At 40.6% G+C, this 23,097-nt stretch overlaps 1 protein-coding gene across 1 annotated transcript in view; it reads left to right on the top strand.

The window, feature by feature from the left end:
* Positions 1-20,899, top strand: part of LOC146978040 (major histocompatibility complex class I-related protein 1-like) — a 568,607-nt gene extending 547,708 nt beyond the window's left edge. Inside the window, exons 4-6 of the mRNA XM_085790802.1 lie at positions 10,438-10,539; positions 20,651-20,668; positions 20,799-20,899. Of these exons, the coding sequence (XP_085646928.1) occupies positions 10,438-10,539; positions 20,651-20,668; positions 20,799-20,848 (170 nt within the window). The 3' untranslated portion in view covers positions 20,849-20,899. The remainder of the gene's footprint in view (positions 1-10,437; positions 10,540-20,650; positions 20,669-20,798) is intronic.
* Positions 20,900-23,097: the final 2,198 nt, after the last annotated feature.

Here is a 23,097-nt window from a genome sequence, read left to right as displayed (position 1 = left end):
GAGCTCAGCGGAGCTGCGGTACCAGGACGGTGTTCCCACACAGGAAAGTTACAGGTACATTTCTACCACTTCAATGAGTTCAGAAACATTATTTTAAGATCAAAAAACTACAAAATGGGGCTTTTAATCAGAAACCAGTTGAGCCATAACACCGGAGGTATTGGTTACAAGCGGTGGAGGATGATGGATTCTCCACCAGGTAAATGTAAACATCGCCCAACTCGAGCTTCGGCAGGGAACTGGTCATCTTAAACAGCTCGTATACAGCAGCTGGTGTTGAATATGGGTCACAAGTGCCCAAAACTTCAAAGTTGTTTTTATATCTTTCTTTCTCGGCTGCTGACAGATCATTTAAGTCATTACTCGGTTGTTTGTCCATAGAAAGTCCGTTGCGCTGCTATTTTGGAATGTTGCTTTTGACCGTCCCTGGGAAGTGACGTCACTGAAAGCTATCAATAGAGTTGCCTGGGAACGCGGCATCTAGTCAGTATGGCCAGAGACGTTCTAATATGAGGAGACAGACCACTCTGCCCGTTTTGAATGGGGAAAGCTGCGACGCCAAAGATGGCGCATGTCCCGCCCCTTTTCACCAGCAGCCAATCACCTGCGTTGCCAGAGCTGAACTAGGCCAATCATGTTGTTGCACCAGCGCATGCGCACAAGTAGATTTACGACAGACAAACCTACCTGGTGGCAACAACAACACGGCTTTAGCACCGTGTGTACTGTATGTGGTCAGGTTGAACATTTACTCTAAGGTTTTCGGAAAAGTGCAGAGCCACCGGCGACCGGGAGCGGCTCCTCATCCTGGAGGAAAGGAGTTTTAGAGGTTTACTGCCGGCTTGTTAATTTGGCAGCCACATTGGTTGGTCTTAATGAAAAGTGAAGCTTCAGGTGTGTGCTGCTGAACGAAAGAGCTACCTCGTGGCTACGTATACAGAATTCACCTCATTCACATCAATAAGTGTTTTACAATGAACCGATTAGTCCACCTTTTCTTTAATTTAATTTTTGAATGTATAGTTTTGTTCGTTTCATTTTTTAACCTAAACATTCAAACTGGGCTCCCTCCCTTGGGGCTAAGCGTTAGCCTCCTGTCCATGATAGCAGCAGCAGTCCACTCCAAAAAAATAAAAAACACAGTCCGGATGAAGCACTGGAGCCGTGGACCGATAGACACCGTCACCATTAATAACGAGAGCCTCTATTGTTTTATTGTACCGAGTACGAGAGGCTTGTTGTGAGCTGAGAAGCTGCTGTTAGCGGCGGATGCTAACCGAAGCTAGCGGCGGATGCTAACCGCTAGTCGAAGTTAGCATCGAGCTGCTCAGCACAACGAACGCCCCTCATACTTGTTACCGGTCGAGGCTTTAGTTGTCAGTGATGGTCGGTAATCAGTCCGTGGCTCCAGCGGTTCACTCGGACTGTATTTATTTATTTTAACTGACTGCTGCTGCTGAGACGACATGCTAGCACTCGATAGCATCCGAGACAGCTAACGTTAGTGGGGATCGTGGGAGGGGCGCAGACAGTCACCACACACAGAACTAGGAGCCCATAGGTGATGATTAAGACGGATTTCATGAAAGTCTAGCGTTTATTTTTGGGCAAAAATCTCCAGACTCAAGCCGATATGTCTCCAGGTAGAGCAGGGCAGACCGGTGTAGGTATGCTCAGGCTGCTGCTAGATCACGGACTCAGCCGTTACAGCCGTACAGTGACGGCAGTGTCGTAAATCCACGCGCATGCGCAGTTGAGTACTCCCTGTGGAAAAATAGCGATTTAAACGTCATTCTGCGGTAAAGTTTATGTTTTTTTGGTTTTTATTTGTATCTTATTTCACTGGCTAGCACGTCTGTATGTTTTTTCCGTCCTGCTATCACGTTAAAGGGTGGATTTGACCACCCCTCCATTCAATTAGATAGGCGTCTGGTCTTCTTGGGCTTTTCGAAGCGTCGCCAATATGGCCGCCGAGTGGCCTGACTTGCCTAGAAGGGCTTTGGTATGGCCCGAGGGTACCTACCTTTTCCGGTTTGGTTAATATCGTTGTGTTTTCTCTTTCTGTGTTGTGTTTTCTCTTTTGCTTTTGTGTTTTCTGATTTGCCGTTGCGTTTTCTCTTTTTGTGTTGTGTTTTCTCTTTTTGTGTTGTGTTTTCTCTTTTGCTTTTGTGTTTTCTGATTTGCCGTTGCGTTTTCTCTTTTTGTGTTGTGTTTTCTCTTTTGCCGTTGTGTTTTCTCTTTTGCCGTTGTGTTTTCTCTTTTGCCGTTGTTGTCTGATTTGCCGTTGTGTTTTGCACTTCAGGGCCACCACACTGATGAGATTACACACTGGCTGCCAACGTGTCGTGCGCGTGTAGTTTTTCCACCTTTTTACTTTATCTTTTCCCCGGCAACGGGGCGTAACATTTGGAGGCACCGCTGGGATAGTGTGCAGCGTGGTTAAACATCTATGAGAGGTGTCCCCAGCCGTCACACATCCTTTAAAAAAAATAAAAAATAAAAAAACAACCGGGACTATCGGAGCATGTGAGTAGTCGGCCGCCGTGGGACCCCGACCGTCTTCGGCTGCAAGTTATCTGAGGTATTGCTACATACCAGGAGAGCTACTGCTAAGAAGATAAATCGGTACCACTAGCCGATAGCACCCACATTTTGCTAGAAGAATGGCGTCGACGGAGATAGAGAAACTACAACTCAGAGTTATAAGAGAACTGTGTTTGCTGCCGAAAGAAAGTTTATTGGGGCTGTGTGACTACCTAATCCAAGCCGGAGCGGAGCTCGAGCATGTTAGCAGCAAAGGACGGACGGCTCTCATCACGCTAATCTCATGCTACATCCAGAGAGAAGAGCTAGAGGACCTTGAGGATCAAGGTATTACTCCATCTGCAAGACAAAGTCACCGAGTTACAGTCTCTGTGTAATGTTAGTGCAGCAAAACAAGCGGAGGAGCAGCAGAAAAAGAAAGATGAAGAGGAGGAAAAATTATTAAAGGAAATTGAAGTTTTGCAGCTCCAGCTAGCCAGCAAACAGAACGAGAGAGACAACAAGGAAAAAAGAGACACCAAAAACAACGGTTACAACAGACAGGTAACACAGAACACAGCCCACAATTCTCCCCCTCATCACTGGCACAAAGACTTTAAAGGGATAGTTCAACATTTTGGCAAATTGGCCCATTGCCATAATCGCTATAGTCATAGCAGTAGGTTCGTTACCTTTAATTGTCGGTGTAAGCTATTTTTAGAACGGAGGAGCGGAGCGGCAGGCTGCTCAGAGCTACGCTATGGAGGCTAAGGGAATTTCTTGGTTTTCCTCATCAAACTCATCAAATACACAATCCAACAACTCCACAACGCTCTGGTGGACAAGTTGTGACCTGCACAATCACCACGCTGTGAGATAATAACGGAACGTTACGAGACGGAGCTGTTTTAGAGGTAAATTCATGCAAAACCGCTGATGCGTGTTGCGTTCAGGGACAGTTTTTCAGCAAGCAGTCTCTGTATTTACCCTGTATTTACCTCGAAAACGGCTCCGTTTCGTAACGTTCCGTCATTATCTCATAGCGTGGTGATTGTGCAGGTCACAACTTGTCCATGAAAGCGTTATGGAGTTTTGGGATTTTGTATTTGATGAGTTTGATGAGGGAAACCAAGAAATTCCATTAGCCTCCATAGCGTAGCTCTGAGCAGCTCGCCGCTCCGCTCCTCCGTTCTAAAAATAGCTTACACCGACAAATAAAGGTAACGAACCTACTGCTATGACTATAGCGATTATGGCAATGGGCCAATTTGCCAAAATGTTGAACTATCCCTTTAAAATTGCTGGACAAATCGGTGAGCCTGGCCAAAAAGATAAATTGACTTTTTCAAGTTTAGCTCGCCAGATTGAACATGGTCTGAGTAAGGGGTTTCCAGAACTAGAGATTGTGGATGCAGTGATTAGAGCCATAGCGCCTGGCATGCAGCTTTGCAGCTATTTGGAGGGCAAAGTGAACTTAACCTTACCTACCTTGAGACGAATCCTCCGTTCACATTACCAAGAGAAAAGTGCAACTGATCTCTACACACAGCTGACTTCTGAGGTGCAAGGATTAAAAGAAACCCCCCAGAACTTCCTCATCCGCACTCTCGACCTGAGACAAAAGATCTTGTTTGCCTCGCAGGTCTCCAATATGATCCTGGGCTCGTACAAAGAATGTTTCTTCACACTGTGTTAAAGCAGAAGTAAGTGATATATTTGTGTTAATATAAGTCTTAAATAGTCATATCTTCCGACAGCAATCACTTACATAGAGTGTTTGGACTGAAACACGGGTCTGTCAGTCCCTCTGCTCTGCTCTGAGCCGAGGAGAAAACATTTATCGTATCCTACAGTTTTTATCCAATGAGGAGAGAGAACGGCATGCAGGGCTGTGTGTGCAGCCAAGGAACGCCGTGAATGTGGCGACGTAGGAACGAGGACTGTTATGGTGCGTTCAAGGAAACTCGTATTTTTCCGACCGTGAAGTGGTACCAGTTCGATCTGGTACGAGTTCACCGGTCGGAAGTTACGAGTGGCCGTTATAGTGACTTTCACCGGTAAAACAGGTCGGAAAAACACGAGTGGGTTGCCTGAAACGCTACAAAGTCGTAAGTCGTGACTTGAAGCTGTAATTTACGATTTCAAAAGCCTGCCTGGAACGCAGCATTAGCGAAAACGACCGGACCACTTACTTCTGTTTTAACTGGACTCCAGAACGACAACATTAAGCGGGATCTTCAGCCTTACTTGGAGCAAGCTGACATCTCAGATGAATTGTTGCTTGAGAGAATGAACACTGCATGTGCCTATGAGACAGAGAGACAGATGAAAAAGAAAATGGCGGGGCAACAGAAACCTGTTACACTCAGCACAGTCAAGTGATGTTCCTGCTGTAAAGAATGAAAAACCAGCTACTCACCAAAATCCTAAAGTTTCCCCTGTCGTTCTCTCCCAGCTTGAGGAAATTAAATCTGAGATAGCTGTGCTGAAAGAACTGAAAGTTGAAGTGTCTCAAATCAGAGAGTCCATGCTACAGCCCCAGCACGCGCCCAGACCACAGCCACCAGCAGGGGGAGCAGATGGCACATCAATGCATCATGCAATTCTCAGGTCAGCAGATGCAGGATTTGTCACAGAGCTACTGGTTCAATGCAGGCCCTAGACACCGAGGTGGAACCGCCCAGTACCAGCAAAGATTTGCCCCACAACGCAGCTTCCCTCCACCCAATCGCGGACGAGCGAGGAGATGTTTTGGCTGTCATCAGAGCGGAGCTGAAGATTATTGCACACACTGTTACAGGTGTGGCAGCAGCGAGCATTTCCTTGCTGGATGTCGAGTAAGAGGACAGAGACAATTTGGAGGTGAGCCTTTAAACGGAGGAAGGTCATTCGCACGGGACAGGGAGTGACCCATCACACAGCAAGGTCCCAGCACTGCGCACACTGTGGACAGAAAGGAGAAGGGGTAATTCTGAAACAGTGCACATCCTGTAAAAATGTACTTTATTGTTCTAGGCCATGTCAGGTTGATAATTGGGCTGAACACAGAAAACATTGTAAACCTCTCTCATGTATGACTGCAAACGCCACCTCAAAAAGAGAAAAACAAGCTCCGTTGGTAGGAGAGAAACACATGGTTAACTGCTTCATCCAAGGTCAAAGGGTTCAAGCTTTGTGGGAGGAGGTTCCCAAGTGACAATAATTGACGAGTTATGGAAAGAAGTGCACTTACCAGACACAAGACTAAGAGACATTTCTGACATTTTGGATGTGACACCGGCCCTAGACATAAAGGCAGCAAATGGGGAGAGCATGCCATATACAGGTTGGGTGGAGATAACTTTCAGGTTAGCTTCCGGTGCTGCAGCTAAGACCGAAGTAATTGTTCCCACACTTGTAATGAAGGGTGGTAAACTTGCTCAACCAATCATTAGCTCAAATGTAATTAAAATCATTATTGACAGTGAAATGAAACAATCAGATACTACTCACAGGCAACAGCTAAGCAAAACAGTGAGGGCAGCATTCCCAGGCCACACAGACACTTTTGTAAGACAAGTAACCGCTGTTGTTGAGCAAGTCAGTGTCAGGCAAGCAAATGAGTATATAGTCAAGACAAAAAGGGGGAGAGTCAACATACCCAGTGTTGATGCGCACAGATACATACATGCACTTATGGATGGACTGTTTCATGAACTGAGTGCTGACACGCTTACAGATACACATACTGTACCTGAGACAGTCATGAATGGACTAATGAACAATCAGAGTATTGATACACATGTGCCACGCACTCCTGAACTTTGAATAAGCTGAGTGATTGTATACACTGTTGAATGAATGATTGATTTGATGATGTTATGTACAATAGCTAAATGCTAAACATTATTTACTTACCTTCCTCACCTGTTGGTTGAGATGTCGGGGACGACATCTGTGTTGTAGGGGAGTGTGTCATGGTTATAATAGTGAACAGGATAAAAAGCTAAGTTTAAACAAGAGCTAATGGCTGAGAAGAATAATAATAGTTCATGGCAAAATGTGTTTAAAAAGACTGTGTCATGGTTATAATACTGAATGATAAAATGTTGTTTAAAACAGGATATAATGAATGAAAATAGTAATAATTCATGGGAAGACCTGATTAATAAGATAGTTCATGATTTTCATATGTTAATATAGCAATTCATTACAAAGAGTGAGTTAAAGAAGAAGAAGAATTCATTGTTTTCATGTGTCTTGAGTTAAAAAGGTTAAAATGATGATTGATCATCTATTCGGTGTTCAACTGCTTTTGTCTGGCAGGTATGGAAGACGACAACAGACAGTAACAGCACTTATAGATAAAAATAGTTTATTTTATATCACTTTCTGTTTATCACATTTTACTTACCTTTGATCAAAATGCACTTGTATAAGTTATATTTTTGGAACTTCAATTGTTTTTATTTTCTTTATCAAGTCTGTGGCGAATGTGCTGCACAGTGATCGATTGTTGATGCCTGTTTCCCGTGTTGAGAGAGAAGCAGTATGGCTGACTGATGAGAATACACACTGGCTGCCAACGTGTCGTGCTCGTGTAGTTTTTCCACCTTTTTTACTTTATCTTTTCCCCGGCAACGGGGCGTAACATCAACAGCTCTGAGCTCCATGAGAGACTGAGTCCAGAGAGCTGATGAAGACTGGGACACTTCATGTGGAACAAGTCAACCTGACATGGACTCTTCACACTTCCTGTTGGCAGTCGGACCCCCACCTGGCAGCACATGATGTTTAACCTTTGGGTGTGTACTTGTACACTGACAGTGTTCATACTTCTTTACACCGTTAGTCCCATTCACATACATTCATACAGCTCTTGAACCTACATGCCAACAACTATTGGATGTCATTATTTGTATTTCACATTTTCTCCTCTTACCACAATAAGCCATTTTTCATACACAACTTTCTTACAACAAAAAAGAAAATAAATAATAAAAACAGCTTAATCTGAACCTGCCTCTAGTTTCAGAGACTTTTACCAGACCTTTCAGAAAAAACAAACAAAAAAACAACACACAAAAAACAGAATGTTTGTTATTTACTTATGTATCAGTGTGTTTCTCAACGGAGATAAAAAACATCCTCAGTTTAAATGTATTTAGTTATCAGCAGTATCCTTCAAATATCAAATGTACTGTTTTTTATATTTTCAATAAAGTCTCCAATTTTTTAAAGGTTGTGGTGCCATATGTTGGTAAAATGCTTCATTATTTGCGGGGTATTTAATTTGACATGGATACCAAATAACCACTGGAATTATGTTTTATTTTTGTTATTCAGTCCTATTTCAATCACTGTCAGAGTTTATGATTCATGTTTCTGTATAAAGTTCAGTGTGATCTTCTGTTTCCTGTTTCTGCAGACCTCTCTGTCTCAGCTTGCTGCTGCTAAAGTCTAAAACACACATAGTTTCTCACATGAAGATATTTACATAATTATAATGATGAACTTTATTCATGAAGCATTTACCAAATCATTGATCACACACTGTCTTTAAAGGCAGCAGTGTCTGCAGCAGTAGTTGTACTTGAACCAGCAGCAGCAGTATTGTCTTTATAATCATTGAACTGGGACCAGTTAACATCAGGTTCATCAGGAGCCACAAAGCTGCTGTTCACACAGTTGGTGACTGGAACTGAACTCATTGATCACACAGCTGATTGATCTGTTAATATTACAGCAATGAAAGAGGACTCAGACATTTGATTTGTCCTGTCGCTTATTATAAATTTTTTTTTATTATCAGAGAGTCTGTAAATCATTACATTAGATTGAACCTGTCACAAGACTCCACAGCACTAACACTTCAACCTCCGCTTGTGGAGACACAGCGATGTAAACAAAACAAAATGGAGAAGTTACTTTTGTTTTTTCTTCTCTGTCACAGTTCATCAGCAGGTAGGATCACATTTAAATATTGTTGAACTCTTCACTTTACTTTCTACTCAGCTCTGGATTTTGCTACTATGTCACACTGCTGCATGACTTGGTTTAACTTGTATCTCAACAGGATTTTACATTCAGTGTACATGTAGGTTTATTTCCAAATAAATAAATAAAAACTGTTTTTCCTACAGTGAAACACTCCCTGAAGTTTTTCTCCACTGTATCTCATGGAGTCACAAACTTCCCTGAGGTTGTGGCTGTCAAGCTGGTTGATGACATTGAGACTGGCCACTGTGACAGCAACACAAACACAGTAGAATCAAAACAGACCTGGATGAAAACAGCTATGGATGAGAATCCTGAACATCTACGGTGGTACGTTGGACATTGTTTTGAAAGTACTCCCAACTTCTTCAAAGCCAGTATTCACAGTCTGAAGCAGCGCTTCAACCAGAGTGGAGGTGAGTAAAGACTATTGTGTTATTTTTACTGCTTAACTGCTCTGTTATAAAGAAACTTCAGAGCCTCAACACTAAAATATTACAATGGGGTAGAGTGAAGTTCAAGTTAAGCTCATCACAAACAATTGAAAAATAATTTACACAAATTGGAATATATCATAATTTTCTTGATCAGGTCAGTTGGTAATGTTGATATATTTGTGCATATTCCCAAACTTCCCACATTCACTGTTATATCTGAACCAAGTCTCTGTCTCTGTCTCAGGTGTCCACATTTTACAGAGGTTGGGTGGATGTGAATGGGACGATGAGACTGGAGACGTTACTGGTTTTCAACAGTATGGTTATGATGGAGAAGACTTCCTGTCAATGGACCTGAAGACTCTAACATGGATCGCTCCAAAACCACAGGCTGTCGTCACCAAACTGAGTTGGGATGCTGACAGAGGGAGGATAAGACAGAATGAGTACTTCTTCACTCAGATGTGTCCTGAGTGGCTCAAGATGTACTTGAGATATGGGAAGGACTCTCTGATGAGAACAGGTAGTCACGTGACCTGATGTGGGAATGAGTTGACTTCAGTGAACACATAGACTGACCTTAACAGGAAACAAACCTTTTGCTTTGATTTAAACCAAACCCTAATTTTGATTATTAGTCTATCATTGGGGACATGGCTCTACGTTGATCTGTCCTACATTTTGGTTCAGAGTAAAACATCTCAACAACAGTCACATTGATTGAAATTTTCCAAAATTACTGATCAAACACACACTCTTCTTTTTGTCCAGTTTCCTCTCGCCTGCATGTTGAATTTCTTAATCTTTTGAATCACTTTGTTCCCCCCGCCTCCAGTCCGTGCCTCAGTGTCTCTCCTCCAGAAGACTCCCTCCTCTCCAGTCAGCTGCCACGCTACAGGTTTCTACCCTCACAGAGCCCTGATGTTCTGGACCAAAGATGGAGAGGAGCTTCATGAGGACGTGGACCAAGGAGAGATCCTCCCCAACCATGATGGATCCTTCCAGATGAGTGTTGACCTGGACGTCTCATCAGTCAAAGCTGAAGACTGGAGGAGGTACGACTGTGTGTTTCATCTCTCTGGAGTGAAGGACGACATCGTCACCAAACTGGACAAAGCTCACATCAGGACCAACATGGGTAAGAGTGACATCAGCAGCTCCTGAATGTGACGTCATGTCTGTGGTTTGTTGGGTATTTTAGTCTTTGTTCTACAGTTGAGCTGTGAATTCATCTCCAACAACAGTTGTGAACATAGATACAGTGGTTTAAAAGCTGAGCAGCTCATCTCTTGGTTAATAAACCTCATCAACTAAGTGCAGCAGGGCAGCACTGTGCACAAACTAGAGATGGTCGACAAGTTTCCAGAGACAATAACCTGCTGCCTCCACAAGGGGGCAGTAAATTACCAGATGAATGCAAACAGACATCAGCTCCTACACTCTTGTGTTCTGACCTGTTTATCTGTTCTGGTCTTAAAATGTGATGTTTTATATTGACCAGAGAAGCCCAGTAACACCACCGTCCCCATCATCTCTGCACTGGTTCCTCTGGCTCTCGTCCTCATCGCTGTCACTGGATTCATGGTTTATAAACAGAAGAAAGGTGAGAGAGAAAAGTAGACAGATGATCTGATATAATGACTCTAACAATAGTTTGATTTTAGTCTTTGAGTTTAGGTCAATCAACCACATCCTGTCATTTACAATGTCTTTTCTCTCATTTTCAGCCAAAGACCGTCCACCCAGTACGTAAAAGAATATATATTTCAAATTATCTCATACAGTAACTTAGATTTTTGGATAATTGTGTTGATTTTCTACATTTAGGACTGTTGTATCTAAAAGTTGAGTGCTGGTTAAATGGACTTTACACAGTTTGTCACAAACAGTGTGTTTCTGATCTTACAGCTCCTGAAAACAGCTCTGAACTCTCTGAGTGTCTGAATCCAGAAACCTGACTGACACTCGATCAGGGACCTCACATTGGATCAAAGAAGTCAACACTTTGAAATGTGTCACATTGTCCAGCCACAAGAGTCTTTTGTTTGTTTGTTTTTTAAGAACAGCAGGTTCATTTAAATATAAACCTGGTACTATAAGTAGGCTACCACTGTCTTTTCTTTTCCATACTCCTAAACAAGAGCTGCTGCTGGACTAAACCTTGTTAACGACACTAGAGCCAAACACAGGATTTAAGACTAAGTACCAACCTATGGAGGACTGACAGTGCCACAATGAAATATATAAATACACCATTAAATAATTACTTAAATGTGTAATTAATTAATTAAATGTAGAATTAATTAATTAAATGTAGAATTAAATACATAAATAATTTATTAAATGTGTCATTAATTAATTTAAATTGGTATTAAATACATAAATAATTAATTAAATGTGTCATTAATTCATTAAATACCAATTCATTTCATTTAAAACATATATTTAATTATTTCACTATTTAATTAATTATTTAATGGTACTGTGTTGCAGGAAAGTGCCACAATGAAATAAATAAATACACCATTAAATAATTATTTAAATGTGTCATTAATTAATTAAATGTAGAATTAAATACATAAATAATTTATTAAATGTGTCATTAATTCATTAAATACCAATTCATTTCATGTAAAACATATATTTAATTATTTCACTATTTAATTAATTATTTCATGGTCCTGTGGTGGTTGCAGTGCACCATGAAATGTCAATCTGTCAAACTCACCCATCAAAGTCAGTGGGCGGATTCCTAATACCTGATTGGTTACCCTGCACATCAAGTCAAGGCATATCGATTCCAGATAAAATGGATTGACGCAGAGCTGGTGAACACACTCCTAAACACTGGGTGGCGCTATTCACATTAGATTCAGAGCATGCGAGGTGCAGGAGGGTCATGGATGTATTATATTAACTGGATACCGGACCGGAAAATTGTCTGAATAATTGTCTGTACTGGCTGTGTTCATAGTTTCATCATCATCATCATCATTAAGCCTTCAGGTGGATGAGACTGATGAAATCTCAATTGTGGCAGTAGCATTAAGTTAGTTTGTTTGAATGTAAAGTGAAGCTTCTTGTGTGTAAGCAGCGCTGCCTCGGGGCTCTGGAGCCTAACGTTACGTACAGAAATCACCACATTTACAAAAAATAAATAAATATTTTACAATGAACCGATCAGTCTGCATGAAGTTTTATTTTATTAAACTATAGTTACGGTACACGGCTACACTACCGTCTTTGGTTACGCTCTGGTTACGGTTAGACGTCAGGGGAGCGTTGCATTGTGGGATACAGTAGGCGATGTAGACTGGTCAGATGCATACTGGAGATATTTTCCGAATCAGTACGACATCCGGGAACTTTTCGCATACTGCAGATTTTGCTTTTGTTCGCATACTGCATACTACATACTACATTTTGGCCAAATCAGTACGTACTAGCAGTATAGTATGCGGTTTCGAATACAGCCTCTTTGTAATTCAACAGTTTAACCATACAATATTTCCACAACACGCAGAATATCAGTGTCCACTAAATACAGCTGTTACAGAACCAGACATTTTAATTAAACACGAATGCCCCAGACACAGTTGATGTTGGATTTGGTAGAAGCAGAAAAAAGTCACAAGCATGTTTGTTTTTTTCCGAACAATTTAATAATATGATTATGAGTTTATGTGATCATTTAGCATACTGACACTGAACAAACACACACTGACGACGGTGAGGAGGAGATTGGAGGATGAGGAGGAGGAGGAGGAGGAGGACGTCCATGGTTCTTCCTCCGGCCCCGGTGGAAGACGGGGAGCAGCTGCACCATCAGGACACACCGACCATGGAGGAGATGTCTCGGTTTACATTTTACCACCATGGCATTAATTAAGCCGTAAAATAAATTAACGTGGACGTTGTGAACGGAGCAACAGGTGTAGAACATCAGCCGCGATGAGACACTGTTGACACACACACACACACACACACACACACAGACACAGACACATACAGACATCATTTGACACACACAGACACATACAGACAGCATAAATGACTTATCAAGCTAAAATTACTGAAAAATATGAGTTTTACAGGAGCAGTAATGTAAAACAGTCCGGTTTCACGTCAGTAAAAGCAGTCATTACGAGGCGATCTCATCAATTAAAACGTTACGTTTAAGAATACGAGTTGACAAGAGACTAATAATTAAGCAATATCACACGAGAGGGAGTGCTGTTGTACTGTATATCAGCACGGGTGTGATTCGGTCGTAGGCACGAGGCCGCAGGCCGAGTGCCGCAGATAATCACACCGTGCTGATATACAGTACAACAGCACGACCTCGAGTGTGATATTGCTTTTATACAACAGTGCTACGAGCGCATTTTAGAACAGTAATAAACTACAAGAGATTATGATTTGTTTGTTTATTCAATCATTTATTTGGCTCCGCCAACAGAAATAGTTCAGCACCTGGAAGGGAGACAAGGCTGTTGCCAGGCAACACATAAACATTTCATACTAGCTTGCTACTAGCTACAAGCTTTTCCACTGAGCTGCTTCCAGTGCTGGTTCTGGTTCTGAGCCCGTGTCTGATTAGCACCGCAGCAACAGGACCAGCGTGAAGACACAGAGACGTTATCGATACCGTATTACATTTGTTTATCATCTATGTAATCAATATAAACACAGTTGAAGCTTAGTAGCTGAGCTACGTGGCTAACAACAGCTAATGCTAATATCAAAACACATCACCGTCAAAACGTAGTTGCCCCCGCGGCGATTTTTTCCCCAGCCGGGTTTAGTAGAGATTTATCGCCAATTAGACGGACCAGGTCAGGTCCAGGTTTTAATGTTCAGGTCCGTTTATAACTGTAGCAGCAGCAGCAGCAGCAGCAGCAGCAGCAGCAGCAGCAGAGAGATGGAGCAGCTCCTGTATGGGGAGCGTAGCTCTGACTTAGCTCCTGTCCAGCTGAACAGCGGAGTGATTATGTCTGTGAAAAGTCCCAGTGCTGTTATACTGTATATCAGCACTATGGAATGTCTCGTTGTCCAATCAAATTGCTCGGTTGGGACCGGTCGGAACTAACTGTTGTATAACAGACATTAAATATCATAAAGTTGATGTGACCAAACAAAAACTCACCTTTGAGCCGTGTTTTCCACTTTTCTGAGTGATTTTAGCACCGGACAGCGTCTCATTAGTTTCAGGCATCCTCGGTCCAGAGACACACACGACCGCGCACTGCTGGTGCACGGACACAGCCGTGACGTCACGGCCAGAAATGAGACTTTTCTGTGGCTTTTCTGGCCGTTAGAAAACATTTTGACGGATAAAAAGTCCATTAATTAAAAATATAGAATACAAAGATTAGTAATTAACGGAGGTTACAGCTGGAGGTGTCCTGTGAACAGTTTTACAGGCTTCTCTTTTACTATTGCGGTCTATGGGAAAAATCCTTTTAGGGCCCCATGGGATTTTTTGTTGCAGTACCACGGGTGGCCACTGGGAAAAATCGGCGTGCCTGCTGAGAGGATTACAGGGGGGCTGGGTTACTCCAGGCTACTTCAGACCAAAGCAATGGATTAGGCTAGATCAGCGTTAGCCCCGCCCACTGACTTTGATGGGTGAGTTTGACAGATTGACATTTCATGGTGCACTGCAACCACCACAGGACCATGAAATAATTAATTAAATAGTGAAATAATTAAATATATGTTTTACATGAAATGAATTGGTATTTAATGAATTAATGACACATTTAATAAATTATTTACGTATTTAATTCTACATTTAATTAATTAATGACACATTTAAATAATTATTTAATGGTGTATTTATTTATTTCATTGTGGCACTTTCCTGCAACACAGTACCATGAAATAATTAATTAAATAGTGAAATAATTAAATATATGTTTTAAATGAAATGAATTGGTATTTAATGAATTAATGACACATTTAATAAATTATTTATGTATTTAATACCAATTTAAATTAATTAATGACACATTTAATAAATTATTTATGTATTTAATTCTACATTTAATTAATTAATTCTACATTTAATTAATTAATTACACATTTAAGTAATTATTTAATGGTGTATTTATATATTTCATTGTGGCACTGTCAGTCCTCCATAGAGAAATTGTTCCGCCGGTCAGTGCACTGACACAGGAAGAGCAGTGAACTGAGACACTGGGAGCTTCCGCTACAAACAAGCTTAAAACATAGACTTATTTAATTTTTTCAGAACAATTTCTCATGTTGGGGCTTCAATACAAGAGGGACATTACAGACAAGCAGTATGGAGGTATTTGGATGTTTTTTGGTGTGTCTTTTTGGAAAAAGAAAGTTGGTATCCATTGACAACCATTATATGGACAAATACTGCTGCACGGACCCCCCCCTAAGTCAGAGAAGGAACAGGGGACTCTGAAAATTCTCACAGCTCTTAGTCGACATTTGGGTGAGTAGATAATGAGTGAAATTTGAATTTTGGGTGAACTATCCCTTCAAGGTCATCTGACCAGCCACTTCTGCTGGTGCCAAAAACCAGACTCAAGTCTCTCCACATTCGGTCCTCCCAGTCCCTGGAGACTTTTAAATCGTCCCTAAAAACCCACCTTTTCCACCTGGCCTATCATTCAGCCTGATTTTATGTTGACCCCGTGGGTTTCTCTCTCCCTTTTATCTTATTAAATGTTTCATGATTACTTGAACTGTTTGCCCTGTCTTATTTTTGTTTTACGTCTATTCTATTACTTACTATACTATTGATGTTTTACCAACCTATTGTTGCTGCTGCTGCACTTATTCTTATTGTCATTGTTTTATTTAACTGTTTACCCTCCTACTGTGTGCAGCACTTTGGTCGACTGCTGTCGTTTTAAATGTGTTATACAAATAAATGCTGACTTGACTTGGTTTCACTTTCACCTCAGCAAGATTTACAACTTAATCTGACTGAATATATCACATTTATGAGGAGTTTAGGTTTATATTTATTATTATAAAAAAAACAACAACTTGTTTATCCCACAGTGAAACACACGCTGAAGTTTTTCTCCACTGTATCTGATGGAGTCACAACCTTCCCTGAGGTTGAGATTGTCAAGCTGGTTGATGACATTCAGACTGGTCACTGTAACAGCAACACAAACAGAGTAGAACCAACACAGACGTGGATGAAAACGGCTTTAGATGAGAATCCTGAACATCTAGGGTGGTACACTGGACATTGCATTGAAAATACTCCCAACTTCTTCAAGTCCATTATTCACAGTTTGAAGCAGCGCTTCAACCAGAGTGGAGGTGAGTAGAGTCTATGATGTTTTTTTTTCTGCTTAACTGCTCTGTTATAAAGAAACTTCAGAGCTCAAGACAAAATGATTAGAGTGGGGTAGAGTGAATTTCAGTTCAAGCTTGTCACAAACAATTGAATCCAAACATAAATTGGAATATACACTGCCCATCCAAAAAATAAAAGAAGTCACCTCCTCGATTTAACTAAGGTAATAGGTAAGAGCCTCCCATCCCATTGGATAATTACTGCATAGGTGATTGTGTTTCAGCTGACAACAACCTATTTAACCCTAACTGATGCAGTGGAAAAGATGTTCATTTGTTTCAGAAGGGTCAAATAATTGGCATCAAGCAAATAAAACATCTAAGGAGATTGATGAGACTAAAATTGAGGAACAACACATTATTAAAAACTGGAAGGACAATGAGGAACCATCATCTTCAAGGAGGAAATGTGGTCCAATGTGACCACAGAGGCCAGACCTGAACCCCACTGAGAACCTTTGAAAAATGAATGTAACTCTGGACGGAAATAAATGTTGTGACATTGCAGAAGCTTATCGAAACGATGGCACAGCAAATCGGTGCTGTAATCAAAGCTAAAGGTGGTCCAAGGAAATATTAGAGTGTGACTTTTTTTTGGGACGGGCAGTGTATCATAATTTTCTTCATCAGTTCAGTTGGTAATGTTGATGTATTTGTGCATATTTCCAAACTTTTCACATTCTCAGTTAAATCAGAACAAACTAACCCTAACCCTACAGTGAACCTTGAGCTCTCAGGGTCCCTGACTTCTCACATTTGAGCAGTTGGAAATGAATCAATAATCAATATAGTAAGAGTGATGTGGTCTTTCTGATGCACTGTCTTTATTAAGGCCAGTTAGGAGACAAGTGAAAATTAAGGGGAGGAAGATGCATCAATATCTCCATCTGAACTCAGAGTCCAGTGGAGACATCATCTGTACATCACTGTAACTTCAGTCTCTGTCTCTGTCTCAGGTGTCCACATTTTCCAGAGGTTGGGTGGATGTGAATGGGACGATGAGACCAGAGAAGTTACTGGTTTTCAACAGTATGGTTATGATGGAGAAGACTTCATATCACTGGACATCAAGACACAGACATGGATCGCTCCAAAACCACAGGCTGTCGTGACCAAACTGAGATGGGATGCTGACAAAGGGAGAATAAAAGAGAATGAGCTACTTCACTCAGATTTGTCCTGAGTGGCTGAAGATGTACTTGAACTATGGGAAGAACTCCCTGATGAGAACAGGTAGAATCACATGAATGTGTGGGAATGAGTTGACTTCAGTGAACACATGTACAGCTCGACCTTTAGAGGAAACAAACCCTTTGCTTTGATTTACCAAAGTCTAATTATGAGTTGTTAGTCCATAGGGACTTGGCTCTTTGGATGATATTGTTTATTATTCAGCATTCACACTATTGTTCTTCTGTTCGGCCATTTTCTTCCGCCTTTTTACAGTCTTCTTCTAGTCCTTCATACTTTGTGCTATTTCAACAATTCATATATCAAAACGTGCAGCTTTTTCTGGACTTTATCGGATGTATTCAAATTTTTCATACTTTTTATACTTTTTCAAATATTTAACTTTTTCTGATTTTTTTCAGCTTTATAATGCGTGTGTGTTGCGTCTAACGAGCAGAGCTAGAGTGGTGCCAGAGTGGAGAGAGGCAAAAAAAACATTCTAGAGTTTTTCTGGCTAAACTGTCAGCATGGCCACAAATTAAACTCTAGACAAATTATTTTCTCCAGTTTTGTAGCCACACTTGTCTTCTGGCTAAAATTCTGGTCAAAAATGCAAAGAGACTTAGATAATAATTTAAAATATTTTTTAATTGCAGCCAGGGAGCTCTTTGCTCTCATTCAGCCCAATGCATTTTTTCACAGCAGCAGGAGAAGGAGCTCAACTTTGTAACTTGCTGTTAAGTGCTTTTTAATTCATTTTAATTCACCAAACAATAGTCACAGGTCACAAAAAAGTCCTCTTCTTACTTGGTGTGGCTAATTTCTGCACTTTCCTTTTCCTTTTCTTTAAGCAGAAGCCAGTGATCCTCTTATTAAAGGTTTTCTTTGCCCCTCACATAGTGTCTGTGTCTGTAACCTAGTGGTTACAGAAGGTTGCTGGTTCAAATCTTGCCTCAACAACAATTATAGTGAATTATTTTCCCAGTGGTCCTCTGTTGACTTCTGATAACTTGCTTCATGTTGAAACTGCTGCTCTCAGCCTGAAATTCACAGAAATTTTCATTGTAAGTCATTCAAGCTTGACTCTCAAGCTTTCTTGGTGTTGACACAGTGTGTTTCCAACAGGTGCAGCTTTGGGCTCATTAACTTCAGAGTGAGATAGAGTGCAGCTCATCAACAGACAACAGTGTTTGCAACTGTGTGTACACTGTGGCCTAGAGGCAAAGTCAAAGTCTTCTGACCATGAGGTTGTGGGTTTGATTCCTACCTCGGTCAAACATTTGTATGGTGATCACTGCTTGCACTGTTTGCTAATTCTGCAACAGCGTTCAGCTGCTTTCAGCATTCACACCATTTCCATTCTTGGAAATGTTTTTTCTAGTTTGTCCTAAAGTTTGGTTCAGAGTGAAACATCTCAACAACAGTCACATAATTGACTGACATGAAGTTTTCCACAGTTACTGAGCAAACACACAAATGTCTTTAAAGGGATATATAGCAGAGCTGTGAGCTGCTCAGAGCTACGCTACGGAGGCTCATGGGATTTCTTGGTTTCCCTCATCAAACTCATCGAATACACAATCCAACAACTCATCCAAAACCGCTGATGCGCGCTCCCGTCTGGGACAGTTTTTCATCAAGCAGTCTCTGTATTTCCCTCTACAACAACTCTGTCTGGTAACGTTCTGTTATTATCTCATAGCGTGGTGAATGTGCAGGTCACAACTTGTCCACCAGAGCGTTGTGGAGTTGTTGGATTGTGTATTTGATGGCTCTGCTCCACCGTTCTAAAAATAACTTGCACCGACAATTAAAGGTAACGAACCTACTGCTATGACTATAGGGATTATGGCAATGGGCTAATTTGCCAAAATGTTAAACTATCCCTTTAAATACATCTTTATGTCCAGTTTCCTCTCTTTACCTTTGACTCCTCTCTATGTTGAGTTTCTTAATCCTTATTACTTGTTTCTTTTCCCTGGTTGCTGTTTCTCATCCCGCTCTCTCTCTCTCTCTCTCTCCAGTCCGTCCTTCAGTGTCTCTCCTCCAGAAGACTCCCTCCTCTCCAGTCAGCTGCCACGCTACAGGTTTCTACCCTCACAGAGCCCTGATGTTCTGGACCAAAGATGAAGAGGAGCTTCATGAGGACGTGGACCAAGGAGAGATCCTCCCCAACCATGATGGATCCTTCCAGATGAGTGTTGACCTGGACGTCTCATCAGTCAAAGCTGAAGACTGGAGGAGGTACGACTGTGTGTTTCAGCTCTCTGGAGTGAAGGACGACATCGTCACCAAACTGGACAAAGCTCACATCAGGACCAACATGGGTAAGAGTGACATCAGCAGCTCCTGAATCTGATGTCATGTCTGTGGTTTGTTGGGTATTTTAGCTTTTTCTCCAGTTTAGTAACTTATCCATCTTCATTAAAACTCAAAATAATAAACTAGTTACATCATTAGAAGAAATCTTGAATTCAACACACACACACGCACGCACACACAAAAAGAAAAGCAAAAAAACAAAAACACATTGAAAGAATTGCTTTGAATTTAGTCCATTTTGTAGAGGTCACTATGTCTTTGTCCTTAACATATGACTTTGTTTGCTAACTATGATGTGACATCACACTTATTTTGCACATTTTATATCCAAATGGTCAAAGGTCAACTTTGCTGTGACATCATAAAGCGACTGAGGGGCTGCATAGACGAGATAAACTAATCAACGTGCTTGCTACTTGGTCTGCAGCGCATGTCTAGTAAAAACAATGTATGTAGAGATTTATACCTGCTACAATTGATAATGGATATCAATGGAAATGGCTCCTACAATCATAAACTGACAGATTGTAACTATATTGTCACCTTGGTTGATGTTGGTGCAGACGTCCAACTACAAGGTAATAATGTGTCACTGTTTATATTCACCAGGAAAGCCCAATAACACCACTGTTCCCATCATCTCTGCACTGGTTCCTCTGGCTCTCGTCCTCATCGCTGTCACTGGATTCCTGGTTTATAAACAGAAGAAAGGTGAGAGAGAAAAACTGAAAAATCTTAATTTTACAATACTTGACAACCATGTTCACAGTTTTACAAAAAAGGAATAAATGAAGGAAACAGATGAGTCCTGTTCCATCCTGTCATTAACTACTGTGACTGAAATGTTTTGTCTTTTCTTCTCATTTTAGCCAAACAGCCTCCACCCTGTAAGTGAAATTTATCTTACTCTACTTAAAATGATCTTGGTCATCATTAGCACTTTTCAACCGTTTCAGATTGTTTTCAACATGTAATGCTGAAAAAAGTTTCACATAAACTGTGTTTCTGATCTTACAGCTCCTGACAGCAGCTCTGAACTCTCTGAGAGTTTGAATCCAAAAACCTGACAGACAAACAATCTCAGATGGGAGGGAAAAGTCCAAATAAATACATTCATTTTGCGATTAATTTGAAACATTTAACATCTTAATAATCTTAACATTATTAATAATAATGTTGTGTGCTATAGCTGAGTTAACGAGTGAGCTATGCTGTGTGTATTTCAATCAGGACAGACTATTAAGAATGGAATAGACGGGATGTGAAACGAAAGACATTTATTGTGAACAAATAATATTTTTGGCTCTTAGGCCCCAGGGAGTAGATCAGCTTAGAAGACAGATTGATGAATGTGAAGCTTCTATCTGAAGAGGACTTCCCCCGGGCCCAGACACTGGTGGTGGTAGAGATGATGCCTGCTGATATGGAAGCCTCCGGACTGAGATGGAGATGCCTGGGTCCTGATTGAGGAGGTGAAGGGGAGGAGGTGGGTCGAGAATTTTCTGCGGGCTGGTTGACAGCTGAATGAGAGTAGAGAGAGAGCACTTTTAAACATGACAGCTGAAAGCTGATTGGAGGAGGAGAGAAGGTGGCGAATTGTGATTGGATGAGGACGAGTGCTGAGGGGTGTGTTTCAGAGGGAAGTGGGAGAGAGGAAATGACTGAGCGTGCTTGGAGAGATAGTCTTCCTGTCTGAACTTTCGCTAAGCTTCATATGTACTATACTGTGTGTGTATATATATATATATATATATATATATATATATCTTTTACTTTTACTTTAAACGTAAAAGTAAAAGAAAACTGTATGATTACAATGTGTGGTAAATGAGTGTCTGATATTTTGAGGTTTTTGAAATACGTTAAAGAATTATATGTGTCTGTTAACATGTTTTCTTTGGTAAGACAGGTCAAGTGAAGTGAGTGTTTGTGTTTATACTGTATGAAGATATTAACTTGTAAGAAGATGGATCACCCACGTGGTTTAGGCAGAAGTTACATACTATCTGTGACAACACAGACTACTGCATGGTCTAATGACTGATCATCTACAGCCATCAAGTGTCAAATGGGGTTTTCTGTCTTTGTTGTTGTTGTCGCACATTTCAATTAAAGTCTCCACTTTTAAAAACTGTATTCTTCTCTGTTCATCTATGACTACAGTGATATTTTTCTTGCAATTACCCTTCCATTCAGCCAAACGTATGGCAGCATTGCTGTTTATAAAACCCTTCTTCATCTTCAGTTAATGTACTGCCATGGTGACTGATATGACTTCCTCCTTCTGGTTCCTCTCGGTTAGTTACCATCTTGTGTGTGATAGAAGAAATGTTGCGGTGTAATTAAGTTGTTTGTGCCTCACTGCTTCTGTTGCTTGAAAGAAACAGGCACATCTACAAGTTTTTTGTTTTAAAAAAAATCATTTTTACAATTAAAGTTAAAGTTTATTTTTCACATAATATCAATATTTAGAATAATACCTAGACCTACAGCTAATACTATAAGAAACACAAAGATGAATAATTCAGGGTTCACACTCTTTTCTAGAGATTATTTTCCAGGACATTTTCTTCTTGATGATTTAGCTCATATGACAGGAACTTTTACTGCACTTACCTTTTCAATCATACATTGCATCCCACATAAAATTAGGACAACTTGGTTGTATTATCTAAATAAAATGCACCTAACTCACTTTAATTGGGTTAACGTTTCATCACCAGTGCTACTTAGCCTTTCTCTCCCGATAAACCTGCATACTGTATGTTATTATTATTATATAGATTCAGATCATAGACATTTTCTTGCTTCTGTGTTTTATTACTTTAACAAAGTTAACACTGTGAATATACATGGCCTCTCCTGTTATCTTCTGTTTTATCTAAACAACACATGATATAGATTTCAGCTCAGGAGCTAACAATATTAGCAATAATTTAGACAGTTGGCTTCCACTCATTAATGTGACACTGGCTTCACATTTATTATCAACAAACACTCAGCAATGAACCAACATATATTTTAAACCTTTCTGAATGACAAACTTTAAACCTTTAACAAGTATCTGAACAAGCTAGCAATGAACAGAACCACACGTTTTATTGCTTGTGATGTTGCTTTGTTTTTCAATAAAATATTCTTTCTGGATTTTGCAGTTTTAATAATGAGATACACTTTGGGGTTAAATAATCTCAAGTTAATTTTAGAGTAGGCTATTATGTTGCAATTAATCAGTGATGAGCACCAAATAGTACAGAACGTTTAACAGGGAAACATAATTTAAGGGATAAGACAAACAGACAGATGCAGTGTTAAA

The sequence above is a fragment of the Trachurus japonicus genome, chromosome 11 (genome assembly GCF_045865225.1).
Source record: "Trachurus japonicus isolate A0001 chromosome 11, Traja_1.0".
NCBI lineage: Eukaryota > Metazoa > Chordata > Actinopteri > Carangiformes > Carangidae > Trachurus > Trachurus japonicus.
The sequence above is the reverse complement of the archived record's forward strand: the minus strand, read 5'-3'. Positions and strand labels throughout refer to the sequence as shown.